At 40.8% G+C, this 16,039-nt stretch overlaps 1 protein-coding gene across 4 annotated transcripts in view; it reads right to left on the bottom strand.

Moving 5' to 3' along the window:
- Window positions 1-10,914, bottom strand: part of ZNG1A (Zn regulated GTPase metalloprotein activator 1A) — a 30,170-nt gene extending 19,256 nt beyond the window's left edge. For 3 of the 4 annotated variants that reach the window (XR_008463103.1, XM_054178431.1, XM_054178432.1), the window contains exons 1-6: window positions 10,586-10,758; window positions 9,374-9,460; window positions 8,402-8,498; window positions 7,140-7,231; window positions 3,817-3,876; window positions 2,642-2,679 (exon numbers count right to left, since the gene is read on the bottom strand). Coding sequence is in view for 3 of the 4 variants with exons in the window: in XM_054178431.1 (XP_054034406.1) it covers window positions 2,642-2,679; window positions 3,817-3,876; window positions 7,140-7,231; window positions 8,402-8,498; window positions 9,374-9,460; window positions 10,586-10,697 (486 nt within the window). In the remaining variant the exon portion in view is untranslated. Of the gene's footprint in view, window positions 1-2,641; window positions 2,680-3,816; window positions 3,877-7,139; window positions 7,232-8,401; window positions 8,499-9,373; window positions 9,461-10,585; window positions 10,759-10,876 lie in introns of those variants that run through there. The other variant, XM_054178430.1, reaches the window with a different exon arrangement.
- Window positions 10,915-16,039: the final 5,125 nt, after the last annotated feature.

Below are 16,039 nucleotides of genomic sequence, written 5' to 3'. Positions count from 1 at the left end.
GGGAAGGCTCCGAGGTGACCTAATTGTGGCCTTCCAGTATCTGAAGGGGGCCTACAAGAAGGCTGGGGAGGGACTTCTCAGGATATCTGGTAGTGATAGGACTAGGGAGAATGGAATGAAGCTGGAGGTGGGGAGATTCTGGCTGGATGTGAGGAGGAAGTTCTTCACCATGAGAGTTGTGAAGCCGTGGAATGGGTTGTCCAGGGAGGTGGTTGAGGCCCCATCCCTGGAGGTGTTTAAGAGAAGGCTGGACAAGGCTCTGGCCAGCCTGATCAGGGGGGTTGGAACTAGATGATCCTTGTGGTCCCTTCCAACCCTGACTGATACTATGATACTATTAGATCTGCGGAGCTGAAACAAGAAACTGAAGGAATACAAACAAAAAATCTTATGAAGGAGAGATCACTCTTGGTTTTGAAATATTACTCTTCAGTGCTCTCATCTTTCTGCAGTAAAATACAGAGACACACAAAAAACACTTCCACAGCACGATGGGATTTTTTATCACAGTATCACAGTAACTAAGGTTGGAAGAGAGCCCAAGGATCATCAAGTCCAACCTGTTCCAACAGACCTCACAACTAGACCATGGCACCAAGCGCCACGTCCAATCTCCCCTTGAACACCTCCAGGGACGGCGACTCCACCACCTCCCTGGGCAGCACATCCCAATGACGAATGACTCGCTCAGTGAAGAACTTTTTCCTCACCTCGAGTCTAAACCTCCCCTGACACAACTTGAGACTGTGTCCCCTTGTTCTGGTGCTGGTTGCCTGGGAGAAGAGACCAACCCCCTCCTGTCTACAACCACCCTTCAGGTAGTTGTAGAGGGCAATGAGGTCGCCTCTGATCCTTCTCTTCTCCAGGCTAAACAATCCCAGCTCCCTCAGCCTCTCCTCACAGGGCTTGTGCTCAAGGCCTCTCACCAGCCTTGTTGCCCTTCTCTGGACACGTTCAAGTGTCTCGATGTCCTTCCTAATCAGAGGAACCCCTTTTTATGGTCACTTCTATTTTGGATCCTGCAAAATCAGTATCTAATCAAGCAGTCACTTTCTAAGCTACAAAGTTGCAAATAATTATACTTACGAATTTACCCCCAAGAAAAGTTGAATTTGGTAATATTTAATAATTTTTTCTGCAATTCAAACTTACTGTTCTGTATGCTACTATTATTTAAAGAACTAATCTTTCATGTGAAATGGTACTTAGATATGTACTTAGATATGTAGCTCTCATCTCTACTCACCACAGGTGCTATTACATTAGCACCTTCTCTGATTTGAGCCCTTCCTGACTTATTACCACATTGGTATCAGAGGCCTGCTCTCTCCTTTCAAGTAACACAGATCAGTGACAAGCTGTAAAACAAATTTCTCTGCTGGTTTTACCATAATCCATGTGCCTATCTGGAATACAACCAAGACTCTTGAGTGAAGTGATAGCAATAGGAGAGGCTGAGGGAGCCGGGATTGTTTTGCCTGGGGAAAAGGAGGCTCGGGGGAGACCTTATTGCTCTCTACAACTGCCTGAAGGGTAGTTGTAGCCAGCTTCTCTCAAGCAACCAGCATCAGAACAAGAGGACACAGTCTCAAGCTGTGCCAGGTGAAGTTCAGACTCAAGGTGAGGAGAAAGTTCTTCACTGAGAGAGTCGTTTGCCATTGGAATGTGCTGCCCAGGGAGGTGGTGGAGTCACAGTCCCTGAAGGTGTTCAAGAGGGGATTGGATGTGGCACTTGGTGCCATGGTCTAGTCATGAGGTCTGTGGTGACAGGTTGGACTTGATGATCTTTGAGGTCTCTTCCAACCTTGGTGATACTGTGAATCAAGTATCTGGCAACCTGGCAACTCTTAAGATGCAGGTCACTGTGTCGGTAAGAATCCGGATTCCTTTGACTATCAGTACTGTCTTGTTCCTACTCAAAATATAGTACAAATGCACCACAGCAACTGAAATACATCTTCACCAACTGCAAGAATTAAAGCTTTTGTGAACATGTAATTGTCCTGGTTTAAGCAGTGATAAAGCTATTCTTTCCTTCTTATTAGCTAGAACAGTACTGCATTTTGGGTAAGTATGGGATTTGGTATGAGAAGAATGCTGATAATACACTGATGTTTTCAGCTCTTGCTAAGAAATCAAGGACACTTCAACTTTCCATGCCTTGCTAGTGTGCAGGTACAGCAGAAGATGGGAGGGCGCACAGCCATAGGAACAGACCCAAACTGGCCAGAATACTACTTCATTATCATGCAATGCCACACAGAGTACATAGTGAGTGTTAGGTTAGGAACATGCATCTCTCTCCTTCAGAACTACAGTTTCAGGATCACTAGCCAGCAATAGGCTGAGCCTCAGCCAGGGGGTGGTGAGCAACTGCACTGCACATTAATATAATATACAAATGAGTACTATCATTGTTTTATCTTATTCCAATAATGAAATTGCTTTTATCTCAACCTACAAGTCTCCTGACTTTTATCCCTCCAACTGTCTCCCCATTCCGCAGAGCAGGGGAGGGTGAACAAGTAGCAGCATGTTTGGCTGGCAGCTGGCTTTAAACCACAATTCATCCACATGAACACTATTGCAATGTTCTAATGTTACAAATGTTTTAAATGGCATTACAAATCCAACAACTTACCTGCAATCCATGCTTTGCATCAACAACAGATATAATACCTACAAGAGAGCATTAAAATAGAAATGTGCTGAGAAAGCTAACAATTTAACACCATGTGCAGCAAACTGGCAGAGGTATGCTTTTACAGGTTATTGAAACAAATTAAGGGGACTGAGGTATGCAGTTATTCTGATTGTAAGTGACCAGGAATCTGCAATCTCTGGCAGAAACTTAGAAAGCTGTTTCCCATGCAACTGAATTTTTCTTGGCTAGATGAGTATTTCGTAGACTGACCAAAGTGCTAGTGGGGTACATTTCTAAGCCAGAAAGTAGGGGTTCTTCCTACATTAATTAAAAAAAAACCAAATACAAAATCAACTTTAACTACATATAGTGGTGATTTGAATTAACAGTAAACTCAGATTTTTGTTAGAGCACAACAAATAACAGAGGGGCAAAAGTACAACAATAGTCAAACAAGGCAGAAAACAAAAAGCAGGAGAGGCCAGGTGTAGGTAAGCTAACAACTCAAGGAAAAGGACACAATTTAGGAAACAGTGTACTGGGGAGGGGAGCTGTAATATTACTCCTAACCCATGTTTTACAGCAGTAACTGATGAGATTTTCCCCACTCTTAATACCACAATCAAGATGTCTCCATATATGATTCCTTAGCAAAGCATTACATGACTTTTGATTTCTTGAAACAGTGCACCAAGTATGAGGGTGTCCCGAGAAGAGCAATGAGGTTAGTGAGGGGCTTGAAGGGCTTGTCATACAAAGAGCAGCTGAAGCAACTGGGGTTGTTAGTCTGGAGAAGAGAACGTTAAGGGGAGGTCTTATTGCCCTCTACAACTACCTGAAAGGAGGTTGTAGTGATGCCAGCGTTGGTGTCTTCTCCCAAGTAACTACTGATAGGGTAAGATGAAATGGGCTTATGTTGTGCTGGTGTAGTTTAGGTTAGGTATCAGGAAAAATACATTTACTGAAAGAGGAGTGAGGTGTTGAACAGGCTGCCCAGGCAGATAGCAGAGCCTCCATCTCTGGAGATGTTCAAGAAGCACGCAGATGGGGCGTGTCAGGATATAGTTTAGGGATCATGGTAGCTGGGTTGCTGTTGGACTCGATCTTAATGATTCCATGATTCCACCTCTGTGGAATGACAATACACTGGAAAACAAGCTTCTACTTCTTACCATCAAGATAGATGTCACTTCCCAGCTCACAATCAACCCAGAATATGGAGGCCACAGCTCCTACAAAGTGAAGTACATTTAGTTGCAAAATTGATGTTTTCCAGTAAACTACCAATACAGATTTCATAAAAAAACTCTACGTGTAATGCTGTGCTTGGAACTCCTCTCTTTAAAACTCAGAAAGCATCACAGATTTCAAACACCCAACCACATCTGACCAAACAACAGCACAGTATTATACTTGTGTGCACGCCAACAGCTGTGACTACAAAATGGTTTTAAAATCTCATAATTCAATGTGCATGTTTTCTAAGTTACTTTTACTCAGGGTATCGACTACCTATCATTACTATACCTGAGAACTTCCTAATTTCTAAAAAATTCTGTACTTCCTCCTCTTCACCTCCCAGCAACTGTTTCTAGGTCACGGCACACACACACACAAAGCCACAAAAAACAACCCACACCCACCAAACTGTTTAAGATAAATGGAAACAGGACATTTGAGAGTAATCAGCTCCCTCCTTGGCATGTGCTCTTCTTTGCTGGCTTCTACAAAGGCACCAACGCAGTTTCTTACATCAAAAATCAACAAGATGAAGAAAGTCAAGAACAGGATATAGAATAACAGGACATAGAAAAGAATGCTTTCCTTAATTATCTCAGGTCTGTATAGGAAAGCTTCTGGATTCAGTTAATTTTTAGATAAGATGGAGTTATGAGGTATCTAATGTAGGTTCCATTTGCAAACCGGTATTGTACCAGAAAGGAAGTTTACATGGGTTAATTGTACCTGACCAATTCAGGAAGGTCATACGTGACCTTCTGTGAAAAAACTACTGTATTTGTGGGCAACAGGAGAGCACTGCAAGACATCAACAAATTTTTCAACACTGTCTTGAAAGACAGTCTAGCAACCAAGCTGGGACATATCAGTCAGAATAGAAAGATAGCTAGGTCAAACTGGTTGGACAGTTAAGCTTGAAAGGCTGCAGTTAATGGAAGCCCAGGATAAGGAGGGTATTGCAAGAGTCTATCCTGGGACCTGTCCTGTTCAACAGGAACCCATGTGGGGATGATTACATGCCCACAAAGTTTGCAGAGAACATCAAATCTGTAAAGGAACAGTTGAGGTATCCAAGGGCAGAGCTACCTTTCAGGGGGATCTGGTCAGGCAGAAATGAGTGGCCAACAAGAACCTGATGAAATTCAGCAAGGAAAAATATTGAGCCACTGGCAATGACACAAGTGAGGAGCACACCAGCTGGGGAGCAGGTCTATAGAGATGGCCCTGGGGGTCCTGGAAGGGAGCAAGCCAAGCAAACAGTATGCCTCAGGATTCAAGAAGGGCAACAGCATCCCAGACTGTTGGAACAGAAGCATAGCTGAGGGAGGTTATTTTCTTCTATTCAGCACTTTCAAGCCCACATCTGGCTAGCACTTCCAGCATAGGAATGCCCAGTACAGGAAAGATATCAGTGTAGGATCACCAAGCCAATTGAGGCCAGAGCACAGTCCCTACGAGGGCAGGTGAGGAAACTGCATTTGTTCAGCCTGGAGAAAGGAACAACTTCTGCAGAACCTAACAGCAGTTTCCCTGGTACCTACAATGAGTCACTGAGAAGACTGAGCTAGGCTGTGGCAGAAGAATGGAAGGCAATTATAGTAAGTTGAAGAAAACAAGGTTTCACCACAGAAAGGCAGGCACAGAACAGGTTGCCTGGAGAGGCTGAGTCACACTCATCCTCCGAGAACAAAAACACATGAATAGACAACTCAAAGAACCTATTCTTGTTTTATAGCTGGACCTGCTTTGGGCAGCAATTTGGACTGAAGACCTCCTAACATCCCTTCCAAAATTAGTTTTTTTATGATTATAAGATTCTAGTATTTTTCACATGATAGGCCTCATTATCCACTGAATTTTCATCCAGATTAGTGTTTCTGGAATAATGAAACACATGGTACTCTCTCCTCTTTTGTGCAGCAATTTTTATTTCTTCAGGATACAAAGTGGAACATACTAAACTAATGAGTCTTGAACAAAAGAAGAATCATGTAGTACTTGGGCAACTGGGACCACACTCTATCAAAGACCTGGAATCTATGACCTGATACACATGACACAAGAGTATGCTACTCTTGTTTTCTGATAAAATGTCCCTGTAAAACAGATTCTAGCAACTGTATGATGTGCTGTATATATATATATTTAAATATTAATTTGTTATGAAACAAGCCAATTGAACATATATTGGTGTTGGAATACAAAGGACAGGAAGAGTTGCAAACAACAACTACCTTTTTTTTTTCAATTATCAGATCCTTAGTTACTTGCAAGCTGTCTACAACCATTAAGCACGTAATAAGAAAAAAAGAATTAAAAAGTGAGTAATTAAACGCACACCTAAACCTGTCCACTTGAACTGAGAAGATACAGCTCTCCAAACATCACTCTGCATCAACATCAAATAGCTGTCAGCTGCTCACGGTGCCTATTCATGCAAGATATAACAATGGCCACAATATCTAATGTTTTGGGGGGGGTTGGTATCTATTTATTTATTTTATTAAAAAAAAAAATTTAATAGTTTTCCAATTTGACTTAAACAGAATTTGTGTTTAACAAAGAGCCAAATCAATGTCCTGTCTTTTGAAATTACTTTACCATGACAATATTTAGCTTTGATCTGGAAAATATGAGTGTCCTAAATGGAAAACAATGGAATTTTTAATAAGAATTTCCTTTACTCTAATCAACAACACATTTTTAATTGAGATGGTTCACAGAAAATTGTTTTAGCTATTACTAACATGAGCTCAAAGTTCAAACACCTTTTTACAATGAACATCACTAAACAGTGTACTTGTAAGATCTGTTGTTTTGTACCTAGCAGAAGAATGTATTAAGCCTGTATTAGGCCTGTCACAACCAATGCAACAACACATAAGAAGCTGATAATTTATACTTTAGAAGGAACAATGCAGAACAGTAGAAGTCTACTAAAAACTGCTTTCAGTGTGCTTCTCATCTCCAAGCCCAGTGACGTGTCTTGACAGAAACTTATTTTAACTGGATTTCCATTAAGCTTTAGAGTCCATTTAGAACAAGTTCAACAAAAAGCAAAAATGCCCAAACAATCCCATCCACAACCCTGCTTCTGTACCTTATCCAACTCACTTTTATCCTATATAGCAACCAACACATGTGCCCGACAGCTCACCAGTTTATATTACATTTTGGATAGTGAACTGACTGGTGAGTACAAGCACTTCATAAAACCTGAATAATTATCATTGTTATGAAAAACAATGTGAACTACCTGGATCTGCCAAACCAGTTGTTTCTAACAATATGTAGTCAAATTTTCCTCTCCTTTGCATCAGATTCTCGATAGCCTTCACACCGTTGTCCCTGTAAGAAGAAACAATTAAACCTGGTAACAAAGGAAACAGGCTAAAACATGTATAAACATGCATCTTCTGATGTCAAAGGTAGTGTCAGCATCATCAAAGTAAAGGTCTGAGTCAGGAGTCTAAAGAAAATTCAGTCATCAAACTGCTCCTGTAATATTAAGCAAATTGTAATTTTCTCTCTTAGTCTGAAAATTGTTATTTGCCTATACTCAACATGCATAATAAAGTGACTAAAGTGAAGATTTGTTTTCAGACACTGAAAATTCCACAAAGGACAGTTGGGCTGTGTTACTATGTAGCTATTTGGTTTGGCAGCTGAAATTACCAAAAGAAAGAGGGGGGGGGGGGGGGGGGGGGGGGGGGGAGAGGAACTGAACCACATGCTCTGCCTTTCCACCTCACCTACAACAAAGTTAAGATGTCATTTACTAAATCTCACCTGATTAAGTCAGCCTAAAGCAGAAATGTATAGCATTTTATTTAATAAACCAATGTATATAAAACATAGGAGCAATGGCAGCATTCCTTACATCCTAGCAGAACACAGTGCTACAGGGTCTTCTGTTTTCCATTTACTATCCCAATTTAAGGAACAGGACCACTTCCAAATTTTCAGGACAAACTGCCCTTTATGAGAAACTTTGCACAAACAATCCAGTATTCACAGTGTGAAAACATGTCACAGAAACAAACATGTTCCTGCTTTTTAATGTGACCGTCAGCCTACAATTCAGAATACTGTGTTTCATTAGGTGACCATAAGTTACTCCTTCCACCCTTTCTGAGGAACACAATATTCAAGTATTAACCAACATACAAAAACATACATAGTATTTATGTGCAGATGAAGAAAACCAAGCCCTAGTTCCAGCCACTGTGACTATAGCTCTCCATATAAAAAGCACAGAATACCAACAGAAGGAGTTGCCTACCCTAGAATACCCCAATAGCGTGTTAGTCATCATTCATTTTTCAGAAAGACACAAAGTCCAAATACAGCAAGGCAGCATAAGGAAATAAATTTCTACCTTTTAACCTCCAATTTTTATTTTATCTAGCAAAAGAAGTCTCAATCAATACTACCACCACTTTTAGGAATCAAATCCTGGATGTATTCTCTTTTGCTCAGCTTCCCTAAAATCCTCTGTGGACAACAGCTCTTTCTTACTTTACTGAACAGCACAGGCAGCCATTTCTGAGTTCCAGCCACTCTTCATAGAGTTCTCCTCCTTGACTGATTGCCAGGGATTTCTCCAAGGCACTTCCTGGAAAGAGAAGTAGGACCACAATTTTAATCTATGAATTCATATAACATCTACTAAAGAGGTATCAAAGTTTTGAGCAGTGATACAGTTTGCACTTGGATAATTTTTTTTCCCTTCAAAATCATGTTTCTGACACATTCTTCAGAAATTAGTACTTTCCATTCCATGAGAAATTAAAAAACTGAAGTCAAGCTGGTTCTACAAAGATCAAAACTCAAAGGGATGAAAGTACAGCATAAGTACCACAAATTCTGCTAAAAGAGAAGAAAGTTGGATTGTGCCTCCACATCAAACAAAGACGCAGTCTGTACGTTTTATTTAAGGCTCCATGACCAGAAAATGCATCACTGTTGACAATAATAAACGAATGACCACAATGCAAACTGTAAGCAACACTGACTATGGCATGGATATGAAATTATAGTCATAAATGTTACAATTCCTGAGAAGGAAAGCAAAAGATTTCAAAGAAATACAAATGTTAAACACATCTCCCCATTTACTTGGTCTGGGATAATCTGTGATTGGTAGGTGGATGAAGGGAAAGGAAGAAAATAATCCACCAACACATTAATTTTCATTTGCCTGAAACTGAGCAGGGTAAATGGAAGTACAGCACTTCTAATAGGTTGATCTATTTGTTCATTTGATTCAGAGGGATCAAATACATGTACAAAACCTGACAGTAAATATCTTTTTTTTTTTAATAAACATGAGCCAAAAGACTTTTTGCCCTACTGAAGACTAATAGGTATGCCAATAGTTTCAGTGATGGACTTGAAATTACAAGGCCCTTGAATTCCAGAAATTTTATGTATTTGGCATTTTATGGCCAAAAAAAAACCAAAACAAACAGTTTCTGCAGCTTTACATACCTTCTCCAAACTCATTCAGAATAACTGCTATTCTTTTATTATGCTGTTCTGTCAGTATGTAATTTAAAAGCGTCGTTTTCCCAGCTCCTGGAACACAGACAATATTCTTATTAAAATGTGTTTTTAATGCATAGAAATCAAATACTGTTGTGCACATGCACAGTTCAAGCAAACCCAATCTCTCCCGAAAATGACAGTTTTCATCCTTTAGCTTGTGTTCTATTATAACACTGTAAAAATTAGTTTCTAGAGATATTTGACTCCATGGAAATATCAGCCCATTAAACCTCAGTTTTAAAAGGCACTTAAGTTTTTCATTCACTGCCAGTGCTTGACAAGCTTAAAAAGCTTGGCAATCTTTTCCTAGAAAAAACATCTTTATATTTCTCTTGATTTCTGTTTCCCATTGCCTTTTCTGACAAGGTCTTTTGTCATCAGTAACCACTGACGTTACAAATTGCCATCAGCTGAGGCATTATTAAGCCTGTGTTCACAAGATGAACACAGGTAATCACAGCTTCTGCAATATCACATTCCATCCCCCACACATGATCACAACTAGGAGAATTTGGGAATGCAACCTTTCTTCCCTGCCCTTAGCATTTTTTGGGGAGAGTATGATAAAGTACAAAGTTACAATTTGGAGAGAGTGCAGGTGATCCTAAATTTAACCTGGACTTTACTGAATATATCTGAAGCTCCCAACAACTGTAGTGGTTTAAGAGAGGGAAACCAATTGCAAGATTTCAATTCAGTCTCCATTAACCTTAGGCAAATACGTTACACTATCCTGACACCGAGGGGCAAAAAGCGACATGTAAAACGTGACCAGCACAAACCTGAGTCTGAAAACTTGGTGGTAAAAGCAGCAACATAAGCTTGTGCAGAACTGTTCAAAACAGTTCTGCAAATCTAATCAGAACCGTACTTTACTACATGCGGCATGAAGACGGCGCGCTGAAAAAGCAGTGAAACGCTGAACACGCAGCGCTAAACTCCCCTCTTGGCCATGCCACCAGGGCTTCGCTTACTCACCCCGGACGTGGGCACAGCGGCTGTTGCTGAACCCGCCAGGGCAGCGCTCCGCCCGCCCAGGGCCCCGTCGCAGCCCAGCCTCTCACTTCGGGGCTTCCCTAGGCCAACACACGGGAGCCCGCAGGCCTGCCGTACAGCTACTCCCAGCGGCGGGCAGGGGCGCAGGCTGCTCCTCACCTAGATACCCTGTGATGATCGTCACGGGGATCTTCCTGCTGGGGCCAAACTCGGTCTCCTCCGCGCCGCCGGTGTCTATTGGGACCAGGTCCGGGCAGTCTTCGTCCTCCATGAGAGCGCGGACCCCGGCAGCTAGCACCGGCTAGGAACAAGGCAGAGACACAGGGCAGGCGAGGTAGCAGTACCAGCCGAGGAGAGGCACGGCACCTCTCCGCCCTCAGCCGCATCCCTGTACACCCCATCCACCAACCACCGCCCCCATCCCCAGCCTCGGCGACGGCCACCACTCACCTGCGCTTGCCTGACGTCACACAGCCACACCAAAGCCAAAGGAGTGGCGCCGCCTCAGGCACACCATGCGCATGCGCCTCGCACCTCCCCACGGCGACTGCGCTTCAGCCCTCGCCGCGGAAGCAGGGAGGGGGTGTGGACGAGGGCGTGGCGAGACGCGCCACGCGGACTGGCGGTTGGCTGTCTGTTGAAGGGTGGCGGCTGGGCGGCCTCAAGCGGGCCGTAGCGGGGGTGTGGTTCTTAGGTACTGGTGGCTCGGAAGGGAGAAGGAGTGTATGTCGATTCTGAGGCGTGGCTGGCGCGCGCTGAAGGCGTCCCGCTCTAGTCAGCAGCCCTCGGGCGGGGCGGATGTGCCGTCTTGCCTTTGTAATTCAATTAAGTTAAGCTGCAAAACGAACGTTAGCTTTCTCTGTTTTCATTATGTATTGCCATGTACCTGTGAAAGACGTATCTACGGTTAATTTTGTCAGGGTTGTGGCCTCCCTAGCCTTTTGTAGCTTCTGCGTCTATCATTTCTCTTCACATCAAAATGTTTAAACGCAGTAGTATTCTATTCTATTGGGGAAGGCATGGAGAAGAAATTTACCCAATACATGCCTCCATATGTGTATTTCTTAAAATCCAGATGTAGTTCTCAATTCTCAATATAACACTAGTTTGAGTACAGACTATCTGAAGTATGTGGGGCTTTGTCTGTATGCTGGCTTGTATTGCAGTACATAATACGTATCCTTGAACCTTCTTATATTTGTGCAGGCTAAAACATTCCTTTAATACCAGCAATATTTTATGATATTCCATTCTAAATAGTTTGCTTTTACTTTAGTCATTCTGATTATGGCAACCGTGTAAAAGTCCAGTCTAAAAATTTATCAAACAAATTATATAATCCATTAAGTCTGCCTTTCCTTGGAGGTACAACTGTGTTTATTCCAACAGAAACACCTTTGGCCACATGATTGTCCAGATCATGGAATCATAGAATGCTTTGGGTTGGAAAAGACCTTTAACGATCATGTGGTCCAATCCCTTTGCCATGTGGGAGGGACACTTTTCACTAGATGAGATTGCTCCATGAGTCCCATCAAACACTGACTTCCAGTGGTAGGACAACCTGGAAAGTGCCTCACCACCCTCTGTAAAGTATCCTCTATTACTTCCTCAGAATACCTGCAGGTGGTACCTACAAAGTTGTATCTGTTAGAACCCAGACTGATGGTAATGTTTTTGCAGTCCTGAGACTGCTCAATTTGATATAGTTCTGTTACTCAGGAATTACTAATAAATAAATAAATTTTTAAAATAGTATTTCCACTGCAAGAAGGCTGTTGGGTAAAGAAAGCAAAAATCAGAAAGGTTTTGGAAACTAGCGGCTTGGCATCACAAAGCATATAAAAGTCTTTCAAAAATGAGAATATTTATACTACTAAAATTTCATTTATATGTCAGTAAGACATTTGGTATTGGTGATGAAACCAGTGTCCTGTGTCTTTAAGCTGTTCTGCTTTTCACCACTACACATGACACTGCTTTTTTTTTAACTTTCCTTTTTTTTTTCTTTTTTTTTTTTTTCAATAAAAAACATTACCTAAAATAAATACTATGGTTCCTGGATTTCTTTTTGGTTTATCTAAAGTTTATATTCAAACACTATAACTTTGATGTAAGTATTGACATTCTTTGCCTTTTTACTGAACTGTGTAATAAAGCCTTTTTTGTAAAGATAAAAGATAAATGCAAAACCTGCCTATTCTGTTGCGGTGACAGCTGAAACAAGCATAACAAACCTAAATCTGGGTGGCACAGTTGGAGTGTTTTGTTCTAAGGTATCTTTAGACCAGACATATAACATCAGAAAGCAGTAAAGTCATGATGGGTACCAGGAAGTCTTGTTTAATTATTAGTTTACATGGCTGCGGTTAAAATAAGCTAGTCCCTTCCCAAAAGCTAAAGATCTCAGTGCAAGCAAAGTCATTTGCTTCAGACTGGCCTGGATGATATGCAAAAGTGTTTAAAGCTCTTTGAAGAGAACTAGGAAAGGAAAATAAAGAAAATATGCATTGAAGAGCATTTCAGCTTACTGATTCCTGATCCAGTAGCAAGCAGAGCATGATATAATTACAAAATCAGGGAATCAAAATCATTGGTATTTCAATATTTTCCAGACTATCAAAATCTTAAAGCATCATGGCTGCCAGAGAAGAAGGTTCCTTTACAGTACTGCTAGTCTGTGCAGTACAGTGTATTTCAGTGTCACAGAGAGAGGAGTTGCTACAAATTTATACAAAGATGCCAGATTTTTTGAATGATAGTTAAATTTGCAAAACAATGCAGAAACAAACATTAGGTTGTCTTGTGAGCAACAGCTAATGAGCAGGCCCATGTATATATCAAAATATAAGCTGGTAAGCAGAGGCATAACTTTAGTATGTTTTGCATACTCCTTTGGGTACATTCACATCTTACTTGTGTGTTATCTTTGTTTAACCTTTTCTATATCAAACTCTCCATTTTGTTATCTGTTCTTGGATTGACAGCTTCTCCTGACAACTGGACTTTTTTTTTCTTTCAAGAATACAGTTTATTCACGTTATGTAAGAGAAAGAAGGTCTTACTTCAGTCAGTGCACCTGCTTTTTAATACTGCTGCTTTTTATGACTTATGTGGTCAAGGTAAAAATGTCAAAATTTAGTGAAACCAAGAAGATTAAAATAAAGATATGGCTAATGGGCAGGATTTGAATACCAACATACATCATCTAACAAGTTGCCTAGTTGTGTGTAAGAAGACGGTGACAGTAAGGGAAAACTTAGTCAATATTATCTTTGCTTAAGTTCTGTTTACTGTAAGGGCAAGCAAAGAAATATTTCTCTTTGGGAAAAATCTCTCTTGAGTATCTGGCTTTTTTTTTTTTTTTTTTTTTTTTTTTTTTTTTTTTTTGAGTCAAATGTTTTATGAAAAAACAGAAGACTGAAGAGTGACCTAAGTTCCTGTCTCCTGTTCCACAAACACAGAAATGAAACTTCAAGCTAGGAGTGACTGTTTTAATTTATTATTTTTTTTTTAAAGGAAGGTTCAGTGTTTCATTGCCAGTCTATGTAATACATCAGCAGGAGTAATGGAAAACCATACTTACTTTCCTGAGACTTAGCCTTTTAAGTGTCATAGACTTTTTAAAAATAATCTTGGAAAACCCATTTAGATGTTATTGAATATAGCCAAGATCTGTGCAAATGAAGCCACTGAACTTGACAGTGTATCAGCTTCCTTTAAGGAGAGTGTCTAACTGCACTCACTGGCCAGTGATGTTGCAGGACAGTGGAATTTGAGCAAAGATTAACAGGCATTGTGCATTGCTTTTAGGTACTGAGATCATCACAGTTTCCCAGTTGGTGTAAACTTCCAGATATTCTTATGAGGTCACTAGATAATAGTTATTCATTGCTGAAGTTACATACTGGTGTATTTTGCTATGGATGCAAACTTCCCATTGTAAAAGATACTGAGAAAACTTGCAGTGTCTTCACTCAGTTCCTGATGGAGCATCAGAGGTACATCCTCTACAAGGACAAGCAGGTGACACTTTAACTTTCAGCAGGACTTTGTAATCCATGACTATTGTGGAATACAAAGTTGTGTTTATTGATGGGCATGATACTGTGATACTCTATCATGCAATAGCATTCTTTGCAGGGATACCACTGCAGGTGATGAAGTGACTGCTAATTTACTTTTCTAAGAAAAAAAATATACTTGGAAGTGTGTGTGTTAACAGAAAAAATCCCCTGGTAAGGAGTGAGTAAACATGCTTTTCATATCTGGGCCTGCAGCATGTCACTCTGCCCCAGGTACAGCAACCAACCAGCTGTGGACCCATCACCATCTGCTCAGATCGCAGGAGGAACACCAAAGCATGGTGAGAGCATTTAAAACCCAAAAGGAATTAAGGCGAAGCACAGCTTTATCACCAATTCTAGGGATAAAGTGATGCAGTCATGATTAGGGGCACTGTTTGGGATGCATGTATATGTGACAGGAAGATGGAGATGAGGAAATAGCAAATATAAGCATGCTTTCCAACTGTATCATACACAAGACCCACCAATAGCTGCTGCCATCCAAACAAGCTAGGTTTGGAAAACCATGGCCTGTTGAGAGTTGAATTGTGTTCTTTACTATCAAGTGTGTGATGCCTTCACTGGCCCTGGATTTCATATTATTTTATTAATTTCCTGCTCTGTTTGTTGTTCTAAAGGTGTGCTTAGACTTCATTACCTTGTCTATAGCAGGCTTGTTTGTTGCAGTAATTCAAGCAATAGTGTTTAACAATAAGCGGGTGCAGTATTATTGACAGAACTCAATTGAATCAGATAGCTTTAAAGACAAAACAAAAAACAAACAGAACAAACAAAAAACCCAAACCACCCACCCACCCAAACAAACAAAAAAACCCCACAAACCACCAGCATCTCATCTGGTAGTACTTAAATGAATTAAACCCATGTCAACTTTCTTGATAAAATCCCCTTTTTTTCTTACCCCCTCCCAAAAAAAACCCCAAAAAGGTAGTGGAATTGTGGAATTGCAGACATAGTAGATGAAAAGGAATATTTGATGAGTTTTGCTGCTCATGTGCTAAAGCAAGCTGCTGGTATTTCAGATCATCCAGAAAAGATGGAAGCTTAAATTTATCTAAATATATCTGCTGAGAATATACCAGCAGTTTTAGGAACCTTGCTTTTATCTGTCTCCTCAGGCATTCATTCCTGCACATGACAGAATAGGTTTGAGTAATTCTTTGCCCGTACTTACCAAGAACATATGAAACTGCAAAATAAGTAATTGTGTAATTTATAAATGGCAATATTTGTGCAACTTGGGATGTTTATCTGTTTTGCTCCAGGCTTGACTGATGTGGCCAGATTTGGCAATCACAAAGGTCCCACTTTATGCCATGTGGGCTGTTAAGATGAAGCCTGGACACATTTCTTTTAGCTTCGATAAAAGACGGGGTTGTGGTTTCTCCTTGAGTAGTCAGGAGTTCAGGAGATACAATTAGAAGAAGAAACATCTTCCTCTCTTAAACAAACAAGCAAAAAGCAACATCCCAAACCCAATTAACCACAGACTTCAGCAAAGAAAGAACATCCATTTCCTTTCTTG

Source organism: Dryobates pubescens, chromosome Z, assembly GCF_014839835.1.
Source record: "Dryobates pubescens isolate bDryPub1 chromosome Z, bDryPub1.pri, whole genome shotgun sequence".
Taxonomy (NCBI): Eukaryota; Metazoa; Chordata; class Aves; order Piciformes; family Picidae; genus Dryobates; species Dryobates pubescens.
This window is presented reverse-complemented; position numbering and strand designations above follow the sequence as displayed.